General features: G+C 40.2%; 1 protein-coding gene and 1 long non-coding RNA gene across 2 annotated transcripts in view; one reads left to right on the top strand and one right to left on the bottom strand.

Annotated features, from left to right (window-relative positions):
* The window catches only part of KLHL3 (kelch like family member 3), a 940384-nt gene extending 931930 nt beyond the window's left edge, over positions 1–8454 (bottom strand). Inside the window, exon 1 of the mRNA XM_044068978.1 lies at positions 8209–8454. Within this exon, the coding sequence (XP_043924913.1) occupies positions 8209–8225 (17 nt within the window). The 5' untranslated portion in view covers positions 8226–8454. The remainder of the gene's footprint in view (positions 1–8208) is intronic.
* Positions 8455–8567: 113 nt separating this feature from the next.
* The window catches only part of LOC122799727, a 311843-nt gene continuing 292964 nt past the window's right edge, over positions 8568–27446 (top strand). The window contains exon 1 of the long non-coding RNA XR_006364498.1: positions 8568–8649. This is a non-coding gene — a long non-coding RNA (uncharacterized LOC122799727). The remainder of the gene's footprint in view (positions 8650–27446) is intronic.

Here is a 27446-nt window from a genome sequence, read left to right as displayed (position 1 = left end):
GGCACGCAGCCTGTGGAGAGGCTGAGGTTGAACAGTGTGTTTAGGTGGGGGGTTAGTTCGTGCAAGACGAGGCCTGAACACCATTCTGGCCCCATTGACACTGTGCTTTTGGCAGGGCTGTTTTCACCTGTGCGTCTGTGATTTCCGGGACACTACACTTTTCCGGTATTGTTGTGGGCCCTTTTGGGGGTGAAGTTTGCACTGAATCTATCTGCCAGGATGTTGGCAATATCAGTAGGTTCAGTATATTTTGTGCTATTTTGCACTAGCTGAGAGTATATCTGTGAGTTGCCACTTACATAGCTAAAGAAGGTTTTGTAGTTATCTTTCAAATCCTTGGCTATTTTTCTTTCGAAGTTAGCAATGGATGATTTTATGAGGGACCTTAGTTTCTTACCGATACACACACACACACACACACACACACACACACACACACACACACACACACACACACACACAGAAGAGGGGGATGGTTTAAGCCACTAAGATATCCTTACAGATTAAGATCCTTCTTTCAATATTTCATCTCACAGGCTCTTGACAGAAAAGCTTTACATAGTGTTACATGCAATAAAAGCATTTTCTTTACCCTCTTTACCTTCACACAGTGTACTAAACATCTATTCCCAAGACCCAAATCTCCACTCCAGTACCTGCTGACACGATCGTTTTCCTACCGGATATAACACACCTTTGGAACAGAGTCCCTCTGCACATAAAGCAGATTGTTTATTATTTACTGACATTAGTTTACTGGGAAAGTACAAGTGGGCACAGTGCCCTTGCCCATGAAAACTTTCAAAATAAACCCTGATGACAGGAGGGATAACCACAAATTCATGCATGGTATCTGCATTAATGATATACTGTCTGGAGGAAATGGTCTGCCTTTGTCACATCAAGAGTCATGTGGCTAAGCTTCTTGAAAGATCTCCAGCCGCAACATTAGCAAAAACACACAAATAAGCCTCTTTTTGTTGTTTATATAGATTTTAGCCTGATATTTTATTCTGTATCCCTTCATACAGCAGTGCTGTATAATTCGACTGCAAACAATGAGAGCTACCGTGGCCAAAATATAATGAAAAGGTCTCCTGCAAAGGAAATGAAAATCTCCATTGCTTTAATCTGTGATGCAGTTGTATAAAAATGGTACAACAGCCTGGACATGAGTGAGACAAGACCTGCTTCAGATATTATAATTAATATGGCAGGAACTTTCAAGCCAACTACGCCAAACAAGTAAACAGAATTTTAGAAGAGTAGGCAGCTTGGGTGTTCAATGAATTCTACCAGCAATTATATTCCCAATACTTACATTGGGGAAACACTCCCCCCACCCCTCTCCCTTTACTAACAAACAGATTACCGTGTCCAACATGCCTCAAAGCAGTTTCTGGGGCATACCAAGGACCACACAAAATGCTTTGGTGGGGCACACTATAAGAACATGCAACACCGCTTTATGACACTTTGCATTTTCCAGTACAATGTAAGTGGTCCTGTTGTTTAAGGCATGTATTCCCACTTATCAGCTAACATATGACATACTTAATGTTATGATTACTTATCTGCTAATGGCATACATTGACAAATATGCATACATACAAAATTATTTTAACTAACAGGTGATCAGTGGTTAAACTCTGGTCTCACACCTCCATGTTCTAGGGTTCAGTCCTAACTTCCAGACATTACTGGAACTTGCATGATGCCCTGCTGTATGCATGGGTCTTCTCATCTCTCCAAAACATGATGGTTAATTAAATAACTTTATATTGCATGTACCCTTACCCTGGAGTCCTGGATTGTGGTTGAAAACAGTACACAGTGATTAGTTCGCCTACCAATTAAATACATCAGTGTTTGATAAGATGGCTCATTCAATCTAATCCCCTAATTCTCCAGATGGACCCAAAGTAAAGTAGTTTCTGGATTAATTGCTCTGCTTCCTGTCCTCTCAGCCCTCCTTTTAGTTAATCATAATCATGTTAGATTTCACGAAATCTAACAAGAGGAGGATCCTATACCATAGTTATGCTAACAAAGTACAGAACCAACTCCTGGTCATTTAGAAACATACATCTGCTCTTAATGACCTAGCTAAGGACTTGGAACACATACATAACCACTCAGTGGTCAATATTCAACTTAAATGTAACACCTCAAAAACTATGGCAACTATAATCATTCATGCCACTTGTTTGGGATTCTTCATTGCCAGTCTTCTCTCCAAATCATTTAATTTATTGATATTTGACTACTGGGAAAAGTCCAACTGGGGAGGAGCGCCCAGTTTCAGCAGAGGGAGGCCTGGGGAGAAAATCTCTAAAGTATTAAAAATAATTTAAGAATAATAATTTTACAGTGTTTAAAAATACAAAAAAAACCCCTACATTTTACAGAATTGCACCAAAATTAGAAATAACATAGTTATATAAAATTGATTCAATATTTAGAGAAAATTTATACAGTTTATAGAGAAATGAAAGGTAAATTAGTATAATACAAACATTAATTTCAATATGAAGTGAGAGAAAAACAGTCTTATACTATGCTTAGAGAGAAATTGATACAAGGAAGTGAGTGAAAAAAAGAGACAGTAAGGAGATGTAAGACATGCATAGGCATTTGTCCACATTTAGGGATATAGTTTTTATTTATTTATTTATTTTTATTTATTTTAAATTTGTTGACCGGGCTAGTCTGGCTGGATACATGGCCCGAGGAGAAAAGCTCCACTATATACTAGTAAAGAACATAAAAAAACAGCACAGTAAGATACAAATTATATGCATCTAGAGAACAATTCCTATGTAGCATAGTAACAGTACAGAAGCACTTTAACAAAAATATAAAATAAAGTGAGGATTCCTATTCTCATATTCTATGCAAAAGCAGGAGTAGAAACATTGAAAGAAAGAGAAAACAGTAAGTCAGACGAGAGTTTGTACAATATTTACAGTGCTAACAATTAGGATAAATATTGTGTGCCAGGGCACAAGTTTTAAGAAATAGATTTGCACAGCAGGGAGCCTAGTTAACCCTGATGTTGAACAAGAACACAGCCAGCTTTTGGCTAGGAAGACTTTCAGAATGGTTTTGAAAGATGGGCGGGTGAAGTTTGACTTGATGGACAGACATAAGTTCAGGCCTTAGCCCAGCAGATTTGATAGGTCTTTGAACAGACAGGAGTTTTTGGTCATTGGATCGTACTGACTGACTACGGATCATCATCCAAAGTGAAGACAAACTACAATCTGTCTCTAAGGGGTACAGTTTAGGGGTGTGTAATGACAACAAGATGACGTTGAAGGATCAGGTCTCATCTGCCGCCAGATGGTCCTGTTTCCACTTAAGGAACATCATATCACCCCCATCAAACACCACATTCTACCTACTGGTCTCACTACTGCTGCTGTACATATGCAAGTCTTTTCCACACTGGACAACTGTAATCCCATATAATTGGGGTTCTGGATACCAAGCCTGACCACACCCTTTTTGACTTATTCAAAATTCCACACCGCGGCTACACATGGGGGTGTTCTGGTACCAGCATTCTGTACGAGTCCTGAAGAAGTTACTCTAGCTGTATATTAAGTTGTACAGCATCTGTAAAGTTATTACCCTGGTTTACCCAGCTCTACATAGCTTGGATTCCCCCATCTGCTGCCCTCATCTCCATGCTCTGCCCCACAGATGCTCCGTCTTCCATTGACTACAGATGCTCTTACCTTCCATTGGATCAGCCTGAATATTCTGGGGCTTGGGCATTTGCTCATTAAGGAACTCACCTCTGAAACTTACTAACTAGTTCGCTGAGAAAACCCCAGACTTTGTCAGCTTTAAATGCTCTTTGATAGCATGATATTTTGCTACACCTGCTTATATCGCTTTTGGTTGTTTGTTACCTTATGTTGTAATTTACTTGCCTGTTGTTGAAGCTTTTTTTTTTTTTTTTTTTTTTTTAACCACATTTGTTATTGCACTGTATCACAATTTGAAAGTTTTTAAATTATTGTACAGTGCTTGGGTTAAAATTATTTAATAAACCCAAGTTGTACAGGAAAAAAGGGAGGGTCACACTCTCAACTGTAGCTATTAATTGGGTACTGAAAAGTGTAGAAAACTTGGGAGAGGTAGCCAGGCAGTTCTTACAAAAAGATCTGCATTTTAAAATGTGTTCAATGCTTGTTTCTAAAGGTCAAAAAGAAAACATATGTTAGCATAATATCATAGCCGGCCTTAGGCATAGGCCAACTAGGCGGCTGCCTAGGGCGCCGGTCTAGCAGGGGCACTTTTTCAGTGTTTATTTGCTGTAGGTAGACCAGGATGGGGGCACTGGGTGGTGTGGTGGGGGGTGCCATGGAGCCCTTTTGCCTAGGGCACCAGTTGACCTAAGGCCGCTCCTGCATAATATTATACATATACTTTGTTGACCACATTAGTCCTTCAAGGCTAGTGTTCTCTTTTCAAAGGAGGAGGGCCCCCTCCTTTTCTCAATATTTATCAATGACCTCAACCTAGCTATTCTTTTAACTAACAGTGTACAATACGCAGATGATTCGACAATAATCTGCTCAGCTAAATCTCAATCCCAACTACAGACTAACTCAGACAATGTTCAATAAAACAGAAAATTGGTTTCTACAATGCTATCTCCTCTTGAACCCCCTAAAAACCAAACTCCTCTTCACTCCTACCCGTAAACCACTCCCAATGAACTTTTCAGTCTTATCCAGTAATGGTACACTCATATCTCCCGATCCAACAACTAAACCTCTAGGGGTAACCATTGATAACCTGAACTTTGAAACCCATATCAACAATACCATAAAAACTGTCAATAGGAAACTAGGCTCACTCAATAGAATAAAACCCTTTCTCTCCCCACTAGCCAGAACCACTATTGCCTATTCCCACCTTATCTCCACACTTCTTTATGCTTCTTCCATATATACTAACTTGTCAAAAATAACCTTAACAAGCAAGCCAACGCTTACAATAGCATTGCCAGATTTGCTACTGCTTCCTCCTTTAGGACCCATCACTGTCGTAATCTGAAACAATTAGGCTGGTTAGAGCTTCTGAATCAGATTCACTTTAAACAACTCACCATTGCACACAAACCCCTTTTCCAACCTACCAGTACCCCAACACTTGCTAGTCTCATTACCCAATATAAGAACCTTTCAACTTTACGCTCATCTAATAAACTACTTGTATCAACATGTAAATCTAACAACATGACACAATCTAAAACTATCTTAAAACCCATTGGTTATGTCCCTGTACAAATCCAGACTAATCTCATACTATATCCCAAATACCCTCTCTTAAAGACCTAATTCCTGCTCTGTCTTTTTAGATCAAGGCCTATCCTTGGCAAAAACATATCTTATCCTAATAGGTATTTTAAACTATCTCTAGTTAAGTTCTTCTGCATATAATTCTAAAGCACCTACCTAAGGCAGGCAACAAGTATTGTTTAAACTGTGAGTATTGCTGAACTGTTGAAACTTGAAGTATGCATTTGTGTAACAATTACTTTCTAGTTACTAATGAAGTCTTGTACATAAAGTCTAAAATATCTTATCGAATGCTTGTAACATATTTTTTTGTATAAACTGTGAAGATTCCTGAACTGTTTAAAATTTGTAGTATTTAACTGCATAATAACTAGTATCTGTATGTTAGTTGTCTAGTAATCTCTTGGAGCCTGTCTCCCTGGGTCTCTACTGAAAATGGACATAAATCCAGTTAGACTATCCCGGTCAACAAATGTAAAATAAATAAAATAAAAATAATACTGACTTGAGGAAATTTTGTCAGTGCAATAGGGATCTTCCCCTACTCTTTTTTGGCAAGTGTCATGGGAGCTTTTATATCCACCTGAACTGCCACCAACTCAGGCAGATGGACCTTCAGTTTAACATTGCATCTGAAATGACAGCACCCCCTTAATGCTAGCTGCAGTGTCAGTATTGGAGAATTAATCCAAGTACCTGGGGTAGGAAAAGAACCCATAACCTTCTGATATTCTAGCACCAAAGGTGAAATGTGCTAGCTGTTGAGCTTCTATGAGAACTCAAAACATACACCTTTAATAAGTTAAGAATTCCAAGTCAGTGTTAGAACCACATTAACAAGATGGCACATTTTGAAAATGCAAAACTTATAGCAGAGCTATATAATCAACTATTTTATAAAATGGGTGGTGACAAATGGAATGGCCTTCCTAAAGTGACAGTACGGTCAAGCATGGAATTCCAAGATACATGGGAGTGACAGAAGACAAATCAAAATCTACAGTAATTAATGCCTTTTTCCCTCTTCGTGGTTTTCCTCAGTCATAAAAAATGCACATCTTTAAGCAATGAAATCTAATTTTTCTCTTATTTACAATAAAATCCATATTTCACTGTTAAGCCAACTGTGCACGGGATTACAAGCAAAGTTATAGGCAAAACTTTATGAAATAATCAAGAAAACACTTTTTGTATATCAATTATTGCTTAATGTTACTGTTTTACAGTAATCATTTGACAAATTATCTTAGTTCATGATTTCTGAAGTCCTGCCCTCCCATACTTATAAAACAGGAAGTTCATGCAAATACAAAACCTGTTATCCTATAAACTTTAAGACTTTTCCCTATTTTGGGGACTTTGTCTCCCATTACTTAAGCTTTGCCAACATTTCTTCTTAACTCCTGCAAGAATCAAGCTCAAAGACTGCCCTGGTTAGCACCTAGCAGCTCTGACTGCACTGGGCGTGCATAACACATCACTTACTACACAGGAGACAGACACAGCTGAGACCAAGGTGGAAAATAACACGTCTGCATTAACCTCCAAGTAACCTTACATAAAAGGCAAACACATTACAACGTCCTTAAAAACGCACACAACCTCCTAAGTTAAAATCTGAAACATAGTATCAACTGTGGGTTGGAAGTACTTCAGACTAGCTGCAGTCAGTTGTACATTTTTCTCCGTTACAGCAAAGAAGCGGATGCTACGTATTGATCATATAAATGCAACTTGGTTTCATAACAGGCCAGGGTAGTCCACAAATTCAGCGTCCGTGGTGGTGTTGGGGGGTGGACAACATAAACGACAAATTATGCCGCAGTCAAGCTGTAAGCCAACTACTGGAGACCTCATATCCACTACACAATAAAGCAACAGAGTGAAAAATAACACGTCAACACAAAATATTGGTTAGAACATTAAATCGATGTATTCATACACCGCATGGTAGAAGTAATAATCATTCAATTTACCAAAATCAGTCTCAAGTATAACTTGTGTAAATATAGCGCAGGACTTCAATAAAACAGCACAAATGACGAACTACAGTATGAACTGTTACATCATTTTTTATTCACACTGGCATAACACACGAAGGACGTACTGTGTGTGATTTAAGCAAGGTGAGCATTTCCACTGTTGTGCACGCAGGTATGCTCCAAGTTGGAGCTGCAACACGAAAACCGACATTCTGCAAACTTTGCAGACAGTAAGAACGTCTGTTATAGCAAGTTGTTCTGCAGCAACAATGTAACAAAAGTTCACCGAAGTCAACAATGTAAAAGCAGTACACTCAGGTCTAGTCATACTGTTCTGCAGCAACAACATAACTAAAGTACACCCAAGTCCGGGCATCCGTTCAGCAACAACATAAAAGTACAAACGAGTTAAGTCATTAGGCACACATTTTAGCTTTATTTATTGAAATGCAAAATCAAGAACAGCCGAGAAGGCACAGAATACCAAAGAAGTGGCATGTTCTAAACTGGATGCACCGGGTATTTCATCGGTTTTTTCCTCTAAACTCCACTGCAAGCACAGCTAGTCCTTAACCAGTGTTGTTCTGTAACTTTCACAAAAAGACAGGGCAATCGCAAGCTTACACCAGACACAAAGCACTGCACAAACACACAGGAAATGTTACGACCCGGGCAAAGTTGAATATTAATTGTACTCCGCAGAACATACAGCATTATGAAGCTTTGCTTTCTACTCAACAACCAACCGCAGTCAAGATATGGGAAAACGAGCCCTCTTGGAGACAGTCTAAGCAAAGGGTTACAAAGAAATCATGGTTTCTGAAACAAGTGTCAGTAACTTAACCGTGAGCATCACAAAAGCACTTGACAGCATCACCAGTACAAATGTAGGATACAAAAGAAATACGTACTCTTCCTCTTCGTCCATTCTGCTACTCCAGAGTATAACACGGTCACAAACGCAGCCCGGATGCCATTCGTTTACAACCACAGCATGCCACTCGTATCAGGGTAGGAATCAGTACAATCCCCCGACCCCCGGGAACCTCGGGGATACAGGTTAAACGACCTCCAGCCTGCTGAAGTGCATTCCGAGCCCTGTGTGCATTGCTTCCCCACCTCCGACACGCTCCCACACCGAAACCCTCCCTCTAGCCACTAGCTCGCTCACACCACCCGTAGTCTCGTTCACAAACACTCTTTTCCCAGAATTCCCAGCAGCAGCATCTCCTCTGAATCCCGTCTCCACCCACTGCAGCGTTTGTTTCTGTCACCCAGGCAACGTCCGCTGACCCAACAGTGATGCTCCATCTTTCTTCCGTCAATGAACAACGTCACATTCCTCCTGCCAGGTAAAGCAACTTGTTAAACAAACCTGATGGTTTCGATCATCCCTCTTGATTGTCTATGTAAAATCTCAAGATTTTTGCCTGTGCCTCATAAGTATATGTTTTTCAGGTAAATCACTGCAAACTGAACTCGCTAACTTAGGGTTACCACCTGTCCTTTGCGAGGAACAATCACCACTTTGGGCAGTTGTGTCCTGCGGAAAAAAATGGCAAATGTCCTGAGATTTTAAGGCAAAATATATTTCTTAAGTTTTAATAGTTATATAAAACAGTTATTTTGCATCTGATACACTAATATTATTTGAAACAGCAGAAGCAACTCAAATGCTACAAAAGTGAGCTTTTATTTTGGCAAAAAAGTGAAGTTCTGCCCTTAGCAATGGCCATGGGTATGTTTTATCCTGAAAAAATCTCACATTTTTACAAAACAATGTCCCACTTTGGGCATTTGAAAAGGTGGCAACCCTATGCTAACTAATTATAGCTATTTTAGTTTCAGATCTCATAGGATTCAGAAAATGCATGCTAAAGCAAAACCCTTTATTCTAACGTCATATAAGCACTAATTAAAATATGTCCCTATTTTTGGCCCTTTGTCCTCTCCATTTTTGGGGGGCTGTCCAGATTTCTTGTGTCAAGACAATGGTATACCCAGACATATTCAAGAGTACTTTTTTTCTGAGCATCACGTCCCTTTTTATTGAAATGCAAAATCAAGAACTGCAATATTGCTAATCTAATAGTCTTGAGGAAACAGGTACTTAGGGGGCACATTTTGCCAGATATGTCCATTTGTAAGTGATAGGTGCTAGGAGAGGTAGCACTAAGAGCTTGTAAGTACAAAATGGAATGTACTTGCTACACTACTACCAAGAGGTTGCCAGGTGTGGTGTCTGTACTTCCTTCCGAGAACCACCCCCTCAAAGTGTAAATTAAATGGGAGCATAGCTCCTTTACTCACAAATCAGGAATATAAGTATTCAGTACCCTAGCTTTAAACCAATCAGGAACACTTTTCAAATATTAACTTGACACATTGACAAAAGAACATGCCTGTATACACATTTTCTACAATAAAAGGAGTGTGTAACAATAATGGTTATAATTATTTGTTGAGTAAATTATCACCTTTTCTTCAAAAGTCACCGCTTTTAGGTGGGATTAAGAGGGACAGAGCTAAAACTTCAGTCAAAATCAGGGACAATTGAGAGTTATGTCATGTACAAAGTTATATTAACATTTGTTTCTGCATATTTAAAATTAAATTTACTTGTTATACTGGAAACAAACTGAAGCAGCATAACATCTGACAGAAGGCAGCACTGAACTCTCATAATGGTCTGATGAGGAAGGAGTACAGGGGTGTTATAACATGAGATGTGCAAAACAAAAGGCCTTCCTTACCACTGTGGATACACGGTGATCGACGTTAAAGTTGCTATCAAGCTGGATTCCCAAATCTCTCACCACCAGGTTTGAGCCAAGGGGGTACTGTTTATATAATTTGCAGGGACTTCCCCTTTGCTGAAAGGGATGATAATGCATGTTTTTTGCATGTAGTTTAAGTATGTGGCTTTGCCACCAATCATTTGTCTGTGTATGGCCTTTTTGTAGTATATCAGCACCCAGTTTTCAGCCATCACCGAACTCGGTAAGCCGAAGGCCGTTTATTTTCACCTGAACTTTTAAGAAAATTGATTCCAAACAGTAGCGGGCCCAACACAGAAACTTGTGGTACACCACTGGTAACTGGTCTGCTGGTAGAGGTGGAATCCCCAAATTTTACTGCATGTATTCTATCAGCCAGTTGACTAACCATCTAGTGACATATGGGTTAATTCCTAGCTGGGTGAGTTTCTCACTGATGCCTGAGTGGGGAATTGTGTCAAAAGCCTTGGCAAAGTCACGATAAGCTGTACGTACTGTTTTGCATTCATTCAGGGCTTTGACGACATTCTTGAAGAAGTCCACCAGTTTTAATATGCATAATCTATGCTTACAGCCAAATTGGGTCAGGTCAAGAGTTTGAAGGTCACCTATGACTGTTGATAGGGTCCATGATGATTCTCTCCTAGGCTCTGCAGATAATGTTGGTTAGGCTCATAGGTCTATAATTCCCAGGGTCAGTTGATGTGCAAGGGAATTCCTGTTTTCCACTCTGCTGGGACAAAGCCAGTAGTCAGAATGCAGTGAGTGACAAGTGGTTCCACTAGGTCCTGTTTTAGATCATTTGGTAGGCATTCTGGGATGTTACCCAGTCCCATAGAGGCTGTGTTTATGGCCATGGAGAGTGCAGTTATGACCTGCTCTTTGGAGATACTAAGTAGAGTACTGGCAACAGATATGCTTTGGGGTATGTCTGGGTGGGGGTGAAGTTTGCATCAAATCTATCTGCTAGCAGGTTGGCGATGTCCTCAAGGTTAGTGTGAATGGTACCGTCCACTTCTAGTTCGGCACAGAGCTGGGCATTCTCTTTTATATTTCTGACATAGCAAAATAATGTCTTGTGATTATCCTTAGCTAGGGATGCTAGTTTAGTTTCATAATTCGCTTTAGATGACGTTACAAGATATCTATTTGCTTGCTCAAGCTCTGGAGGGTGTCCTTCCTCTGCTGAGTCAGTTCCCTCTTGTTCTTAGACATTAGTTTCTTTCTGTTGTATAACCTATTTATGTTTGATGTCCACCAGGGTGGCTTGTTTTTTTGTAAGGACCTTGTTTTGATCCATTCAGATGAACAGCAGAGTTTATACATTTGTATATGTGTTTATACAGGGCATTTGTGTACACCTCTGTATACAAGTCATTGTTGACAGTAGTAGCAGGGGGGTTTGAAACTATTTATGCCATCACTGAGCAGGCTATAATTTGCTTTGGAGAAATGTTTCATCCTTTTTGCTCAAGGGGGTCATATATGACCGTTACTTCGAACAAAACTGATTTATGATCAGACCTTAAAAGGGAGGATGACACATGGGGGGGGGGGGTAGTGGAGAAACCCCTTATACTGGTGAGTGCTGAGTCTAGGATATTCGAGCCCTTGTGGGGGTGCAGACTATCTGTTCCAAAGTGTCTGTATTAGCAAAGTCCAGGAAACTTAGGATTAATGTGTTTGTCCTTATATATGACTCCCGGTCAATGGAAGGATAGTTGAAATCACCCATGACTAAGGTGTCTGACAGTCCAGGTAGGCAGAGTGGTTCATGGAGTGGGGCCTATAGCTAACAATGTTATGGAAGGGGGATTTACCTACAGTTAGTTGGGAGTCATAAAGTTTGACCAGTCTATAGGTGTATTTGTGTCTAATGAAGATGGTTACACCTTCTCCTTTGGTTCTCTCATACTCGTTTTGAGGTCTAACCATATGGAAGGCATTGTAGTCTTGCATTAATGGGGTGGTCTCTGTGGCCCTGAACCATGTGTCTGTGACTGCACAGACATTGGTATCTTCCAAGGTAAGGAGTGCTTCCAGTGAATGTAGTTTCCAATTTAGACTCCTAGCATTAAGCAAAATAACCTTGAGTTTGCCTCTAGTAGAATTTTTTGTCGTGAATTTTATGACATAGCCTAAGAAAGGCACTATGGAGAAGCAAGTACCTTTGCCAGTAACGGAAAGCCAAGGTGTGACAGATGAAGGCCATCTCTGGCAAAGCAGCATGGTCTGGTGACCACATCTTCCCAGGATAACAGATACTAAACCCCCCCTAGAATGACACCAGAAGCTAAGCCAATTGTTGGGAAGTCATTTTTTGTTGATATTGAGGCATCATGTTGGGTGAAGGCAGAATGCTACTTAGGGCTAAAGACATACCTGTCTAGGACACACAGTTTGACAGCTCAGTTATGTCTCTCTTCATATAGTCCAGTGAGGTACTTCTTAGGCCACTCACTCCAGCATGGAACATGAGAGTCATAACGGTATTTCTGAGGAGACTTGATTGTATGCGTGATCTGACGGATCCTGGCAAATGACAGGCAGCTGACAGTGACCTTCTTGCCCAGCCTGATGAGGGGGGCATTGTGTCTCTCACTATGGAGTCACCCATGACCAAGACATTTGGTTTCAAGGTGTTTTGCCTTAGGGGCATATTGGCTGAGACATTGATGTGTATAATGGAGTATGTTGGGTCTGAAGTAGGTTTACGGTTTGGAGGTCTCTGATCTTCAGGCAGGCCTCTAGCGAGTACCTCCACATATGTGGGTTTATGTGTTGTGAGCTTGTTATGTGCAAGAGGTGAAGTGTGTGTGCTGACAATCTGTTTGATATCTGGTTTATGTGAGAGAATTGATTCCAAATTCATAGTACAGATACATCTCACATGTTATTTTTGTTTTAGGAGTAACTCGTCAGTATACATGAGGCAATTGCCCATGTCAATCAGGCGGGCTGGAGAAATGTTATGAAACTGTCTGGTTATTATGGCAGGTATATACTGTAGCAAATGGTGGGGGGTGGGCTAGATGGACTAGGTTTTGCTGTTAAAACTAAAAAAGTGGATATACTATGGAGGTCTAGAAAAGTGTGTCAGTACTTCACAATGCACAGCTAAGTTGTTTGCAGGGCAGCAGTGCAATCTCTGAATAGCTCTGGTAAACTAAGGGCAAAACCGATACTTAAATACAAGCAAAGTTAAATGATTTTAAACAAGTAACCAAAGGGAAAGCCCAAGACTGAGCCTTATTCCAGCAAGCCCCAAAGATGGGTCTTTAGGTGCACACTTCTGCCACAAGAGTGCAGGCGGTTTTCTTAATGAAAGATGGCTGCTTTTAGTGCTCAAATGATACCTTCTAGATTCAGCACGCCTCAATTTAGCCCATGCTATAAAATGCAGATGTATTAGAAATTCAAAGTGCAGAAAATCAAAGTAAGAACAGCAAAAAAGGTTCAAATAAAGCAGCAATTCAGTAGAATACTTCCACAACAGTGTAGACCACAAACATTCCTAATGTAAAATAACTGGTTTGGAACCCCAAGTGCTTAAACCAGAACAGAGACATTTAGAATAACAGGTACAATTAAACCTTTAACCAGCAATTCCCAGCTTAGAAGGAAAGAGGCTATCCCCTCCTCCCACAAACCTTCTTAATGTAAAACAAGTGGACTGAAGTGCTTAAACCAAAAACAAGAGGCTTAGAATAACAGTTACAATTTAATCAGGCTACTAACAAGCAGTAATAAATGCAGCATAATTGAACACTTAAGAACAAGCAGTAAAATAAAATACAAAGACTTCTAAATAAGTGGGGAGGAAACAAAATAATTCAAGGTTAAGAAACTAAGGGGGTGAGCCCTCCCAACTGATCTCCCCATACTCAGAATGAGCTGATGAGATGGCACTGGGAGTGTCTAAAATCAGATTTTATAGTAGGAGTGGGCAAGTCAAGTACAACAGTTGGATGGGTGGGAAAAATAAAATGCAGACAGAGATTAGCAATATTAAGGCAGAGTACAGCGAGCAAGCCAAACAAGCACATCAGCTAAACAGAGATGTCACCAAATATAGTAGAGAGAATGTAACCTGTTAAAAATATTTTCCCCAAGTAATTCATTATACTCCTATTCACAGACAGTACCCCAAATAGAAGATAGTGTAGTAGTGCAGGATCTCTGACATGTGCATATATGTATCAAAGGCTCAGACTGAAAAAATACTAAATCAGTACTATACCTCTGAAGGATACTCAAGTATTTATAGGAACACACAAGTCACATTATATGACAAAAGTATCTAATTTAGATGTGTAAATTCAGAAGCTAAGTTTATGATTTAAGAATTTAATTTTGAATGTCACTGCAGGAAAATTGCTCCCTTTATTACTTCTGCTTCCATCACAATTCACTAGGTTCCAGCAGAACACTAACAGTATGTGGCACATTAAAGCAATTATATCATACAGAAGTGGGAGTTACAGTAAGATTTACTATTAACTAGGTTTTTCATCATAAGTAAGATGTCCAACAGATAAGTTGACACCAGAAGTTAATTATGGATTAATACAAAATGTATATCGGCAATAAAGAAAAATGTAGACATCAGAGAATGACCCCTGTTTCAGAAGGTCTGTCATGCTGCAAAAGGGGGAAAAAAACAATATTTAGTTTGACATGTTATACATGTATTTTTACTTATGACAAAGATCCTAAACCTACATTTACATTAGATAATAATCTGTTTTATTTCAATATTGTCCTTATAGACACATCTGAAATTACCTGGCTGCCCTGTTATTTGTATCCTTATTATAGTACCTCCATCTTTCCTCTTCAGGTGTGTGCCATCACATTTTCCATGTCTTGTACAACAATAATGGCCCTTTCTCACATCAAGAAATAAAAATATATCTAGCTCCTAAAGCCTCCTTGTGACATTGTCCCCTTCCCACCTAGTTTGATATCCTTAACTCTATACATGCCCCAACAATGGAGAAAAAGTGCTCCCTGTAGCCTGACAATAGAATCTTTGGGTGGGGAGGAAGTAATACAACCTAGAGTATAAAACTCCAGGATTACAGCCCCAAATCTTATTGAACTCAGTGGCACCTTTCTCAACATGTAGCGTGCGGGTCATTTCTCTTAATACCACCACTATAAGGTCTTTTTTTTAGTCCATGCTTTTTATGGTCACCCATCTAAGTCAGTACTCCACACTAGAATTATTAAAACCCAGGTTTTTCCACATTTCCTGGCATTAAACCCAAGATTTCATGTCGCCCCCACCTTCCCTTTTCTTGTGCCCCTTTGAAGGTCCGCTTTCTCTTTAATATAAGTGCCATCTGTAATTAAGCTGACCCTGTCTTCAGTGCCTCTTGTGTTGTCTGATACAATGGGCATTTGTCTCAGGTCTAACCCTCTTCCCACTCCTCTTTCCTTTGATAAGATTCTCAAACTATTACATTATGGAAGTACGTACACAGACACAAGTGGGAATTCCAAAAGCTGTTGCACTATTGTAGTCCAAAGTATTTGGAATAAAGTGCACTAATCCCTTTCTGAATCAAGTAAATCTTCTGAAGTTGGGTATGACCACCTTACCATGTACTTACTAAATTATAGCCTTTTTTTTTTTTTTTTAATAAAGTGCAGTTTTGCATTTTATTTTGTTAAGGACAGCCCTGTGAACATGGAACTGAAAGCCCCATTTATGAAATCAAATTATACTAAATCCACAATGTGTCACCACATTAACTAAAGCACAGGCTACTGTATTTCCATGCTAAATGCTTCAGCAAACTTTCTAGCTTCCTAGATAGACAAGGTGTCACCTAGGTCTTGCTGGTGGAACATCTTATATTAAGATTTATCACATGTAAAGATGCATTTGTGAAACTACAAAGTAAGAAGCTGCACTTCTAAATACCAAAGTAGTTTGTTGTTTTTTTTAATTACCCACAATGCCTTACAGATGCATGTAAACCATTGCCCAGTACCTACCACAACATTTTGTTGGTGTGGTTAGAGAGAAAAACTGAGTAATCAATGCTCATTCGTTTTTCTACAAAGCCACACACACATATGCAACTGCTTACGTATGGAACTGGTACGATGCACACTATAATGAACTTGTACATGGCAAAAGGTTAGAATGTAACGCAGCCTGCAAAAAAACACACAAAAATATGCATTGGTACCCACAACGAGCATTACAGTGGAGGTTTTTCCATATACATTAAACAGCTTCCAAAGGAAACCTCACAATATAGGCAGTATCACAACATACAGGTTATTTTCCATTTAAAAGTATTTGACAACATCAACACATAGTATGAACACTACAGTCATACCTGGCATCAAATGTTTTAGAATCTCCCAGAATTCTTTTCTGTGCATACAAAGTATTCCTCTTGAGCTGCCTGGGAACTACTAAGAGTTTTATCAGTGTATATGTTTGGCTAACAGTTTACTATCAAAATACTGAAAGCCCTAACCATGAATGTTCACATCCCCGAACTGGAACATCAAGCCAACTGCTCAGAATGTCGATTCATTGGGAAGCTGGAACTTACATTCGACAGTGACCGGACCACAATACCATCAGAAAAATACATTCTTAACTGCATACATATTTCTGTTTTGCAGAGGGCAAGCCCCCCCCCCTAATTACATATTCTAACTCCAAGATTGTTAAATGCATACATATTTCTGTTTTGCAGAGGGCAAGCCCCCCCCCCCCCGCTAATTACATATTCTAACTCTAAGATTGTTAAATGCATACTATTTCTGTTTTGCAGAGGGCAAGCCCCCCTCCCGCTAATTACATATTCTAACTCCAAGATTGTTAAATGCATACATATTTCTGTTTTGCAGAGGGCAAGCCCCCCCCCCCCCGCTAATTACATATTCTAACTCCAAGATTGTTAAATGCATACATATTTCTGTTTTGCAGAGGGCAAGCCCCCCTCCCACTAATTACATATTCTATCTCCAAGATTGTTAAATGCATACATATTTCTGTTTTGCAAAGGGCAAGCCCCCCCCCCGCTAATTACATATTCTAACTCCAAGATTGTTAAATGCATACATATTTCTGTTTTGCAGAAGGCAAGCCCCCCTCCCGCTAATTACATATTCTAACTCCAAGATTGTTAAATGCATACATATTTCTGTTTTGCAGAGGGCAAGCCCCCCCCCCCCGCTAATTACATATTCTAACTCCAAGATTGTTAAATGCATACATATTTCTGTTTTGCAGAGGGCAAGCCCCCCTCCCGCTAATTACATATTCTAACTCCAAGATTGTTAAATGCATACATATTTCTGTTTTGCAGAGGGCAAGCCCCCCCCCCCCAATTACATATTCTAGCTCCAAGATTGCACCACAATGAGGAAAAGGCTAATTTTCCTGACCTTCACTGTAGTACAATCCAATTTAAAACACCAATGCTCAAAACTGTGAACACACGCTACATGGCGACAGGATTTGCGTTCGTAGCTTTGTCTTTTTGCATCTTTCCGTTCAACCCGAAAGATGGTAAGGTGCATTTCATTATTTGATAGTAAACCAATATGTACTGAAACCCTTAATATAACATCTGCCAAGTTCTCCCCATGTCCAGGGACCTCGTGCTCCTGTACTGGTTTTGTCCTCATCGTTTTGAGTGACTAATTTCATTAATCAGAAGGGTGCCAAGGTCATTTCTACTTCTTTTCAGATGCTGCCCTTGTGTCCCATATAAGAATTCCCGAGTACAATTTGTTTCCTTTTGAAACATTACTTCCCAAGTCTTTTGTGCCACTTCCAGATCTCTTGTGCCCATCCACTGTCCAAGAATATGTGCACATACCACTCAAATGTCTGGACTTTTGCCTCATTTTTGTTCTGTTCATAACATTTTTGTTTTTTCTGGCAAATCATTGGGGATTAATGATATTAAGTAATGACAGGCATTTGAGTTTCAAACTTCATATCCATCAGACAACACATGGTAATGCAAAAACAATAATAACATCAATAATTAAAAAGTTTTGATTTTAAACCTTTGCCCCCATCATTTCTGGGTTTGTCCAGAGTTCTTGTCGGGCTTGCTGGCTGGTGCACGATTTAAGCCTCTTCCACCCACCTGCAGCATCTACTGCTCTCCTTTCCTTTTTACCAAATTCATGGGGGACAGATATCTACGCAATATTCTCAGACTTTAATCTCACACTCCCCACCAATACCTTTGCCTAAATCTTGATGTTGCTTTAGTCAAAGAGACAGGCCTTAATTTTCCACCCCTCCTTTACTCCTTTCCCTGATTGTTTACAAGAGGATGAGATATTCTCCGCAGCCCTTTTTCATCTCTACTTCTCTCTCTGCCTGCTTCTTTTATTTCTTGGCTGTTGCCTCCCTCACTATCCTCCACAGCAGTCCCAACAGTTTATTGCTCTAATAGTTTTACACTCCAATTACTCTTTCTGCTTTTTCTCAGATGTGTAGTGCTTCTTCTGTCTTCCTACTGTACCACCCCTCTCTCTTCAGATCCTCAATCACCCTTCCTGCTGCACCCCATTTTTCTCTCCACAGTGACCTTGATCCCTACTTGTCCATCCAGTTTGCCCCCATCTTTCGTATCAATTCCTTTAGTAGCCGTTAGTGTTTCCTTGTCCTCTTGAATCAGTTTATAACTAGCCACCCCTACTCTTCTCATTGTTTCCTGTTCTGTGCACTTTAATATCGCTGCTACTCCTACAATGTGGTTAGGTCAGGCCCCTGTGTTGTAGAAGTAGCAGCAGTCCACAAAAACCGAGGGGCCAAAAAAGAGCCAGACACGCAACAGAGTGGACTATTGAGGATACTATTGTCCAAGAACCCCAGAATTTCCAGATAAAAGATAAACAAAAAGATCAAGAGAAATGAGAGGAAAGAAAAATACCTCACAAGAAAAACTATCAGAAGCTTCAAACAAAAATTTGTGTTCATTAATGCAACAGGTCTGGGAAAAAGATTATATAGACCAAGAAACCTTGTGCCATTTGGAAAAAGTGACCAAGGAAGTGTGAAAATTTAAAGTACAAACTTTAAAGACATTTGAAGGCTATAAAAAGAAATGTGGGCATATTATGGAGATCTGACATGGTGCAATATTTACGCAAAGGAGAAAGTCAAATTAAACACAAAGAAGGCAGCACCAAAGATATTCAGAGAGAAATGTAGGCAAAGGCATCCAGATATGAACATTTCACAATAAAAATAAGATCACAAAGAGCGAATGTAGAGCAGAAGACTAGTCGAAGTAAACAGAAGTCGAAGTTATGGAATATTTGCGAAGGGAAGGATTCAGTGTTGAAAGTCTAACACAGGTCATATCACAGCACGATGGAACAACTAGTCCCCAGAGAAACAAGAGAAGCAGGAGACATGTGAAGAAGAAATACGGACATGAGAAAGAAAATGTTTTAATACGCTGCAATATGTTTGCAAAGCAGAAAGCAAAACTAATCAAAAAAAAAAAAAAAAAAAAAAGAGCAGCAACAAACATATTTGAAGAGAAATACAGGCAAAGACATTTGGATATGGAAAATTTTACAATACTAGAAAAAAAAAGAGGAAAAGTAGAATAGGATTAGTAATGGAGAAAAAGAAATACAAACGGATGTTATATGGAGTACCTGCAAAGTGAAGGATTTAGTATAAAAAATGTAACTTAGGTAACACTGAACAAGAGAGCAATGGGCGCACAAATTAAGGAGAAACCAGAGGAGCAGGAAGCATCTAATCAGTTGACATATGAAGATACTTTGGAACCTCCCATAGGAAATCAGGACAAAGGATCAGATGGAGCTATACAGAAAGGGGAACAACAGGAAACTGTAGCAACTCTGACACACAGTGCTGTGGAGCGATAGGCCAGTGAGTTCCCATATGAAACACCAATGGCTGAGACAGGGTGAAACTGGGCATGTGGCACAGGAAGATGATCTGGAATTTTCTACAGAATGCCCACAGGAAATGGCAAAGAACATACCTTCAGTTTAGAAGAAAATGAACTAAGAGAAAAGTTACTTGATTTAATAAAGATGAATAGACATAAGATCAAAGAAAGAAATTGCAGAAGGTCAATAAAACCCAAGAAGTTTGATAAAACACATGAACATAGTAATTAGGGCTGTGCATAGAAATGCATGTGATATAACAGAAGTACATAGGATACATTACTGTGCAGCCAAATTAATAACAGATGAAGTCCTAACACAACTACACAGGGTAGTGAGGGAAAGGACGGGGAGAAATCGAATTCCACCATGATCATTATCAAATGCAGAAAACTATGAAGCAATTAAGACAAGTGTCACTGTTACAATATAAAAGAGAACAGAACAAAAATACTCAAAGAAATGCACATTATAATGTATCAGGATTTATCCTGCACTATCTCAAAGAATAAATTAAAAACAGGCAGAAAAAGAACTTGAAAGATACACAGATAAAGAACAAGTACAAAATGAGCAATTTATTGATGACACAAAAAAGTTATACAGAGTTGGGAACAAGGTAAAAGGAATTGAAAGACCACCTAAACCATAAGAAATAAGACATTTTGAAGTATTTATCAAGATCCTGTGGAACAAAGATACTAAATGGATAGGAGTAGTAAAAGAAAGAATAAGTTGTTCAAAGGTGCAGAATATGAAATGAGATCAAGTAACTGCCAGAGATAGAAACAAAGTTAAAGAAAAGCCTCTAATTGAAAAACCTAGGCCCAGATGCAGTACCTAACTTCTGGCTAAAAGTATTAAAGATTTAGCCATGAGTAAGAACTATTTATATGCACACCCTGAACAGACACCAACCTGGCTGACAGCAGGAAAAGCAATGCTCCTACTTGAGTGAACCTGCAAGCTACCCGGAAAATTGTAGACCAATAACATGCCTTCCAACAACATATAAACTATACACTGGAATTGATGCTGACAAGAGTTTATAGTTGCTTAGAAGAAAACTCAATAATAGCAATAGAGCAAAAGGGTAATAAAGGAAAGTCATATGGAATAAAGGATCATTTGCTGTTAAAGTCATAGGGGAGAACTGTAAAAAGGGAAAGAACATTAAGCATGGTTTGGATAGACTACAAAAAAGCATGTGAGTTTCCCACGCATTCATGGTTAAAACAGTGCTTAAAAATGAAGATACACCCTACACTGAAAGTACATCACAGCAACCAAGAAACAGTGGCAAACTGCTTTGCAGTTAAGCCATGATAAAGGAAATTATTATTCCAGGGATAAAAATCAAAAGGGGCATTTTCCAAGGAGACTGTCACTGCTGCTCTTTTGTCTTGCCCTTAACCCATTAAGCTGTCTACTTAACAGTTTAGGTCATGGCTATAATTTGGCTCCCAGAAACCAACAAAATGTAAAGACTTCATCTTATCTGTTGATGATCTAAAACTGTATAGTTCAAATAAGCTGAAAGCACAACTGCAAGTAGTCAAAACTTTTTCAGATGATATAAGAATGTCATTTAGTCTTGATAAATGTGCAAAAGCAACCTTTAAAGCAGGAAGATATCAGTTTGGGACAAGAATGTGATATAAAAACATGAGCAAGATTTGGGAATTGATAAAGGATCAACAATAAAAGATGAACAAATGCAAACACTCAGTATGGAATATTTAGGTTCATAGGAAGGTACTAGGCTATTGGCCCAAGGGCCTAAGTAAGCTTAGCCAACAAGGTTCCCTGGCTTACACCACCCAAGAAAGTTATTTTCCGGTGCCCCTGTTGAGCAGTGCCACAGAAGTGATCCCCGGGGTGCATTTCCTATTTCACATCCACTCAAAGATTTTTCTTGGACTGCTAATGAGGAACTTTGCTTAACATAAGTGGGATAGAGTATGGGAAGTCTTTGGGAAAAGAATATATCCCTCCAGCATGTCCTGTTTATTGTAGTGACAAGGTTTAGGTCCCTAGAGCATGTAGCTCAGGAGGGAATGGGATTTCTTTAGGTGTAGCATGTCCAACAGCTCTGGGTTTGACATAGCTTTTCATATTAGGCAGAGATCACCTCGGAGTAGGCGATATGCTACAGAGTAAAGCTGGAGCTTTTTGAGACGGTCAGTGTAGGGCATCTGTTTGAGGTCAGTAATCCTCTTCGTGAGGTACTTCTGTGACCTTTCCAGCTGCTGCAGATGTCTTGTGGGGTACATTCCAAAAGGGGCACTGTACTCTATAATGGTTCTGAGTGTCTAGTAGAGGTGAACAATGACCTCTTTTTTCCTGGATGAGAGCCCTTTTGTGATGAGGTGTGGCACGTAGAAGGATTTCCTGACTACTGTGGCGATGTGATTATCAAAAGATAATAGTGTCCACATGGATCCCAATGTCTCATCACACATTGGGTGTTAAGTAGACTGCCGCCTATGTGGTAGTTCATGGGTACAGAGTTTTTTACCAAAGGAGATGAAGATGCACTTATTGGCATTCAGCTTGAGGCCATGGCTCTGACACCAGGCATCTGTCTCAATGAGGCCCCCTCGGTAGGATGTCCACATCATTTGGGAACTCTACTATGGCTCCTAGTTTGCAGTCATCTGCGAACCTCATTAGCCAAAGGCCTCTGTTAGCCTGTACTTCAGAGAAGTACATATCAAACAGGAGAGGTCCCAGGACTGAACCCTGTGGTACTCCACTTGTCACTGGTTTGAAGTCAGATTTGGAGTCTGCAACTTTTACAGTGTGGGATCTGTCAGTGAGCCAGTTGGCAACCCATACCTAATTTAGAGAGTTTATCTATAATTCCAGAATGAGGGAATGGTGTCGAAAGCATTGGCGAGGTCAAGATAGGTTGTTTGAACCACCTTACTTTCTACACCTTTGGTAACTGCCTCAAAGAAGTTGATCTGGTTCAGGAGGCATGATCTACCTTTCACAAACCTGAACTGGGTGGGGTCCAGAGTTTGGAGGTTACCACTGTCTTTGTTTAGGAGTTCCATGATGACATGTTCCATGGCCTTACAGATCAGGCTAATAGGGCGATCATTCCCAGGATCAGTGGTGGCTCCCCCTTTGTGGAGTGGGATAACTGTTGCTGTGTGCCATTCAGTGGGTACAAAGCCTGACATGAGACTATGACTGAACATGGTGCTTAGGTGGGGAGCCAGTTCTTTCTGAAGTTCGTGTAAAACGCAGCCTGAAATGTTGTCCGGTCCCCATGGATACTGTGTTTTTGGCTTTAGAGAGTGCTTCTTTTACCTGTGTAGTTGTGATTACAGGGACACTGCATTCTTCCTGTATAGATATGGGCCCTTTAGGTGGTGGGGGGGGGGGTAAAAGTTAACACAATCTATCTGCCAGGATTGTTGGCAATTATCAGTTGATTCTGTAATTTTCATGCCGTTGTGCTGTAACTCAGAGCAGATCTGGGTGTTGCCATTGACATTCCTGACAGTTATAGAATGCTTTGTGGTTGTCCTTAGAATCAGTGGCAATTTTGTTTTCATAGCTAGCTTTGGAGGATCTTATAAGCTCCTTACTGAGACTGACCAGGGAAGCTCCTCCACTCATGGGATTTTACTCTCTTTTGCAATAGTTTCTTCCTTCTGTTGTAGAGATTGTTTATGGCAAGGGACCACCAGATTGGCTTCCTGTTTTTGGAGGACAGTGTCTTGGTTCTGTTTAGAATAGCACGAGCTATGCACTCAAGTGCTTATAGAGTGCATTTGTGTAGGATTCAACAGTCGTAACTGTATTGTCCATCTGCATGGGTGTCATGAAGTTCACCACTTCTGCCTGAAGAAGCATGAAGTTGGCTTTGGATACATTTTTTACCATGGTTTCCTTAATGGGGGGTGGGGTGGGGGTGCGATGTGGATATCTAGGGCGATTAGCTTATGGTCGGATCTGACCGAGGAGTTGATTTCAGGTGTGGTACAGGTCTCATGTTGTTACCTCTGGTAGGCATGCAGTTTTGCCCAGAGTTAGATGCACTTGGATAACCTCAGATGCAGTATGCTGAGCAACTAGGCTGGAGGTGTGGATATCCTTAATGAATATGGACACACCTCCGCCTTTGGTGTTCTTGTCCAGGTTACATGGCTGAAAAGTGTGGTATGAGTTATAGCCTGGTAGTGCAGGGGTGCTCTCTGAGGCCTTGAACCAGGTCTCAGTCACTGCACAGATATCGATGTGCCTCGAGTGAGTGCATTTTGAGATTTAGACTTCTAGCATTGAGTAGCATTACCCTCAGTTTTTGCTTGCCTGTTCCTGTTACGGTGGTGAATTTGTCATTTGAACCTTTCCTAAAAAGGCACTATAGGGGGGCAAGAGTCTTAACCAGTATCTGGAATCCCAGGGGCAACAGGTACAAGCCATCTCTGGCAAAGCATCGTGGTCCGTCGACCATGTCATCCCAGGCAGACAGATACTGGATCCCCTTAGAATAACACCAGAAGCTTAGCCAATTGTTGAAGTCAATCATTTTGTCCTTGTGCTGCGGTATCATTCTGAACGATGGCAGGATGCTACTCAGGGCTAGGGTCATACCTGCCTGGGCTACAAGATCGGAGAGCTCTTTTCATGTAGTCCAGGGAGGTACGTCTCGGGTCATTCACACCAGCATGGACAATGACAGAGTCATATTTTACTTGTTGCAGAGTGACCTGAGTGCATGGGTTATGTGGCAGATCCTGGCACCTGACAGTAACCTTCTCCTTGCTTAGCATGGTGAGTGGGACATCAGTGTGCCTGACTAGAGAGTCACCTATGACTAGTGTGTTGGGTACGTTTTGCCTTATGGGTTGTGGTTGAGTGGCATGCAGAGCAAGTTCAGTCTTGGATGGAGAGAGGTTTACCTCCAGTTTGGCTACATAAGTGCATTTCTCACAGGTTGTAGTGTTGGGTGGTAGGAGGAAAGGGTTGTCTGTGTACATGAGGCAATTGCTACATTGCCCCAAGATGCCCAGATTCATCAGACAGACAGGAGAGAACACTGGGAGCTGACCCTTGGACATGTCTGAAGAAAAAATAGTTTTCCTCTAGACAAATGAAAGAGAGTACAAGAGCTGTTTTTCTCTAAGCAAGTGGGGAAAGTACAAATACTATAGGTAAGTAATGAGGTAGGTTAAGTGCTGTAGTAATTGTAGCTTATTTAGTGCTTACAAGTTCTGAACAAGTGCTGAGCATGAACAAGCAAATTCAAGTGCTAAAACCAAGAATCTGTACCTGAAGTAGACTAGTTACTGGAAAGAAACAAGTGCAAATGCAGCTTTTAAATCACAAAGTTGAGAGATGGAAAAATTGCACAAACGGCCAATAACTACAATTTCTGGGCCAGAAACCACTCCTTATGTGGTAGATAGGTTACCTAGTGCTTACCACTCCCACTGATAAGATAGCAGGCTTCCCTGCAACACAGAAAGGCTTGGGGGCCTAAGGAGTTTACAAACAGTCCTGGATACAGCAAATGTGTATCTGGACTAGACTAGTTTCAGGAAAGGCAGCAAACAAGCGTAATTTTTTTTGTTACAGTTAAGCAGAACACAGGGAGATTCTAGCAAAGTTTTTTTTTTTTTTTGTAAAGGAAAAGGAGAGAGGAGAAGCAGAAGATAATTCAAGGTTAGGAAACTAAGTGGGTTGGCCTATAAGAAGACACCAAATAACAGGGGTGGGAAACAGATCACAATATTCAATGAAATAACAGAATTACAGACAGACCACTATATGTACTGAACAAATAAAAATAAAATGCAAAACTATCTTTAACACTGCAAGTTTGTACTTATCCCAGCTTGTAATGCAGTTGATTGTAGGTATAAAGCAGCTAGCTTAATTAATCCTTAATAAATCTGACAAGTGTTTATTTATTGCACAGCTCTCTTGCTAAGGTTTCTTAGCTTCTTAGTATTAAATCCTAATCCATTCTGAAGTGTGCTACTTTACCACCCCCCACAAATACCTTTCTGAATGTACTATTATAAAATAACTGTCTGTTGCTGCCTTAATGCTTACCCTAGAATCACTGCTTTTCTCTTTTCCTAGTTGAACGTCACATTTGCCTACACTAACATACCACAGCTCCTGAATAACAGTGTCTACAGGATTGCAAATGGAAAACACAACAAAAACTGTTTCTCCCAGCAACTGAGTAGGTTACACACACAAAAAGCATTTAAGCTTTCTCTTACAGTGCTGCGTAATTAAGCAAGTCACCATTTTGGTCAGCCAAAGGGCTCTTTTCTACTTGAGTGTTTGCATACTTCCCCTGTAACTAGAGTACACCGACTCTTACATTTGTCTCTTTGACCCTAATTTTTATAGGTATAATTTGTACCTTTTTGGCTTTCTAACACTCAGACAGATTCCTGCTGAAAGTTTTACTTACTTGTCTGACATTTGAACAAGTAACCCTTTTAAAACTCCACAAAATTGTATACTGTTGGTCTGTCTTTCCTGCTAAACATAAGTAAAATTAAAGTGCTGAGTGCAAGTAACATTACAGTGCTGAGTGCAGATATTAGGCCCTTACATTCAACTTTCCTCTGGTGTGTTGCCTTGAGTCAATCCAAGGTATTCCTCTAACCACTCCTACTGCCTTCTCTTTCCCCCACCCCCCTCTTTCCTCATACAGGTTAAACTGCTACAACTTAGTACAGGCATTGGTTCATCCCTCGCTTCGCTCGGACTTGCTTCGCACCCCACCTTACCCCCAAATTCCTCCCTCTCCTGGTGCTGCTATATTTATTGATACTAGACCACACCCCACTTTTTTAAACCAGTCAGTAACAACTTGTAACTCAACAGCACCACCCTCAACATAATACCACCAGTCCACCAACTCTACTATTCCTTTACCTAAGTTTCAAGTCTCATTCTCTCTAACTCTACTAATACCCCCTTTTACTCATCCCATATCCTAACCACCTACAAATATCAGGATCACCCAGGTTTCCACTACCCTAAATTCCAAAATCCATTCCATCTACAACGGATAATAATGTAACATTACTCACTCCCCTCATACTTACCTCCTTAACCCCTAAATACTACCATCTTACTAGACCCTGCTGGCCTGCCATCTAAAATTAGGAGCATAAACAAAACTCAGCACCTGCATGTCCTCTTAGCTGTTCATTCCCCAGATATATTATGCCTAACAAACGTGGCTAAAGCCTGCCACCAGGGTATAGTATGTTTCGACTAGACCGTACCACCAGAAAGGGTGGTAGAGTAGCCATACTTTACAAGTGTACCCTGTCAGCATAGACACGCAACCACACCAGTTCAATAATGCTGAAATTCTTCTCAGAACTATAAAGTAACAAAAACAAAAATGTAAACATTGCCTGTCTGCATTCCGCCAGGAAGGAACACAGAAACCTTAGAAG

Source organism: Protopterus annectens, chromosome 4.part0 (genome assembly GCF_019279795.1).
Source record: "Protopterus annectens isolate FY-2018-M chromosome 4.part0, PAN1.0, whole genome shotgun sequence".
NCBI lineage: Eukaryota > Metazoa > Chordata > Ceratodontiformes > Protopteridae > Protopterus > Protopterus annectens.
This window is presented reverse-complemented; position numbering and strand designations above follow the sequence as displayed.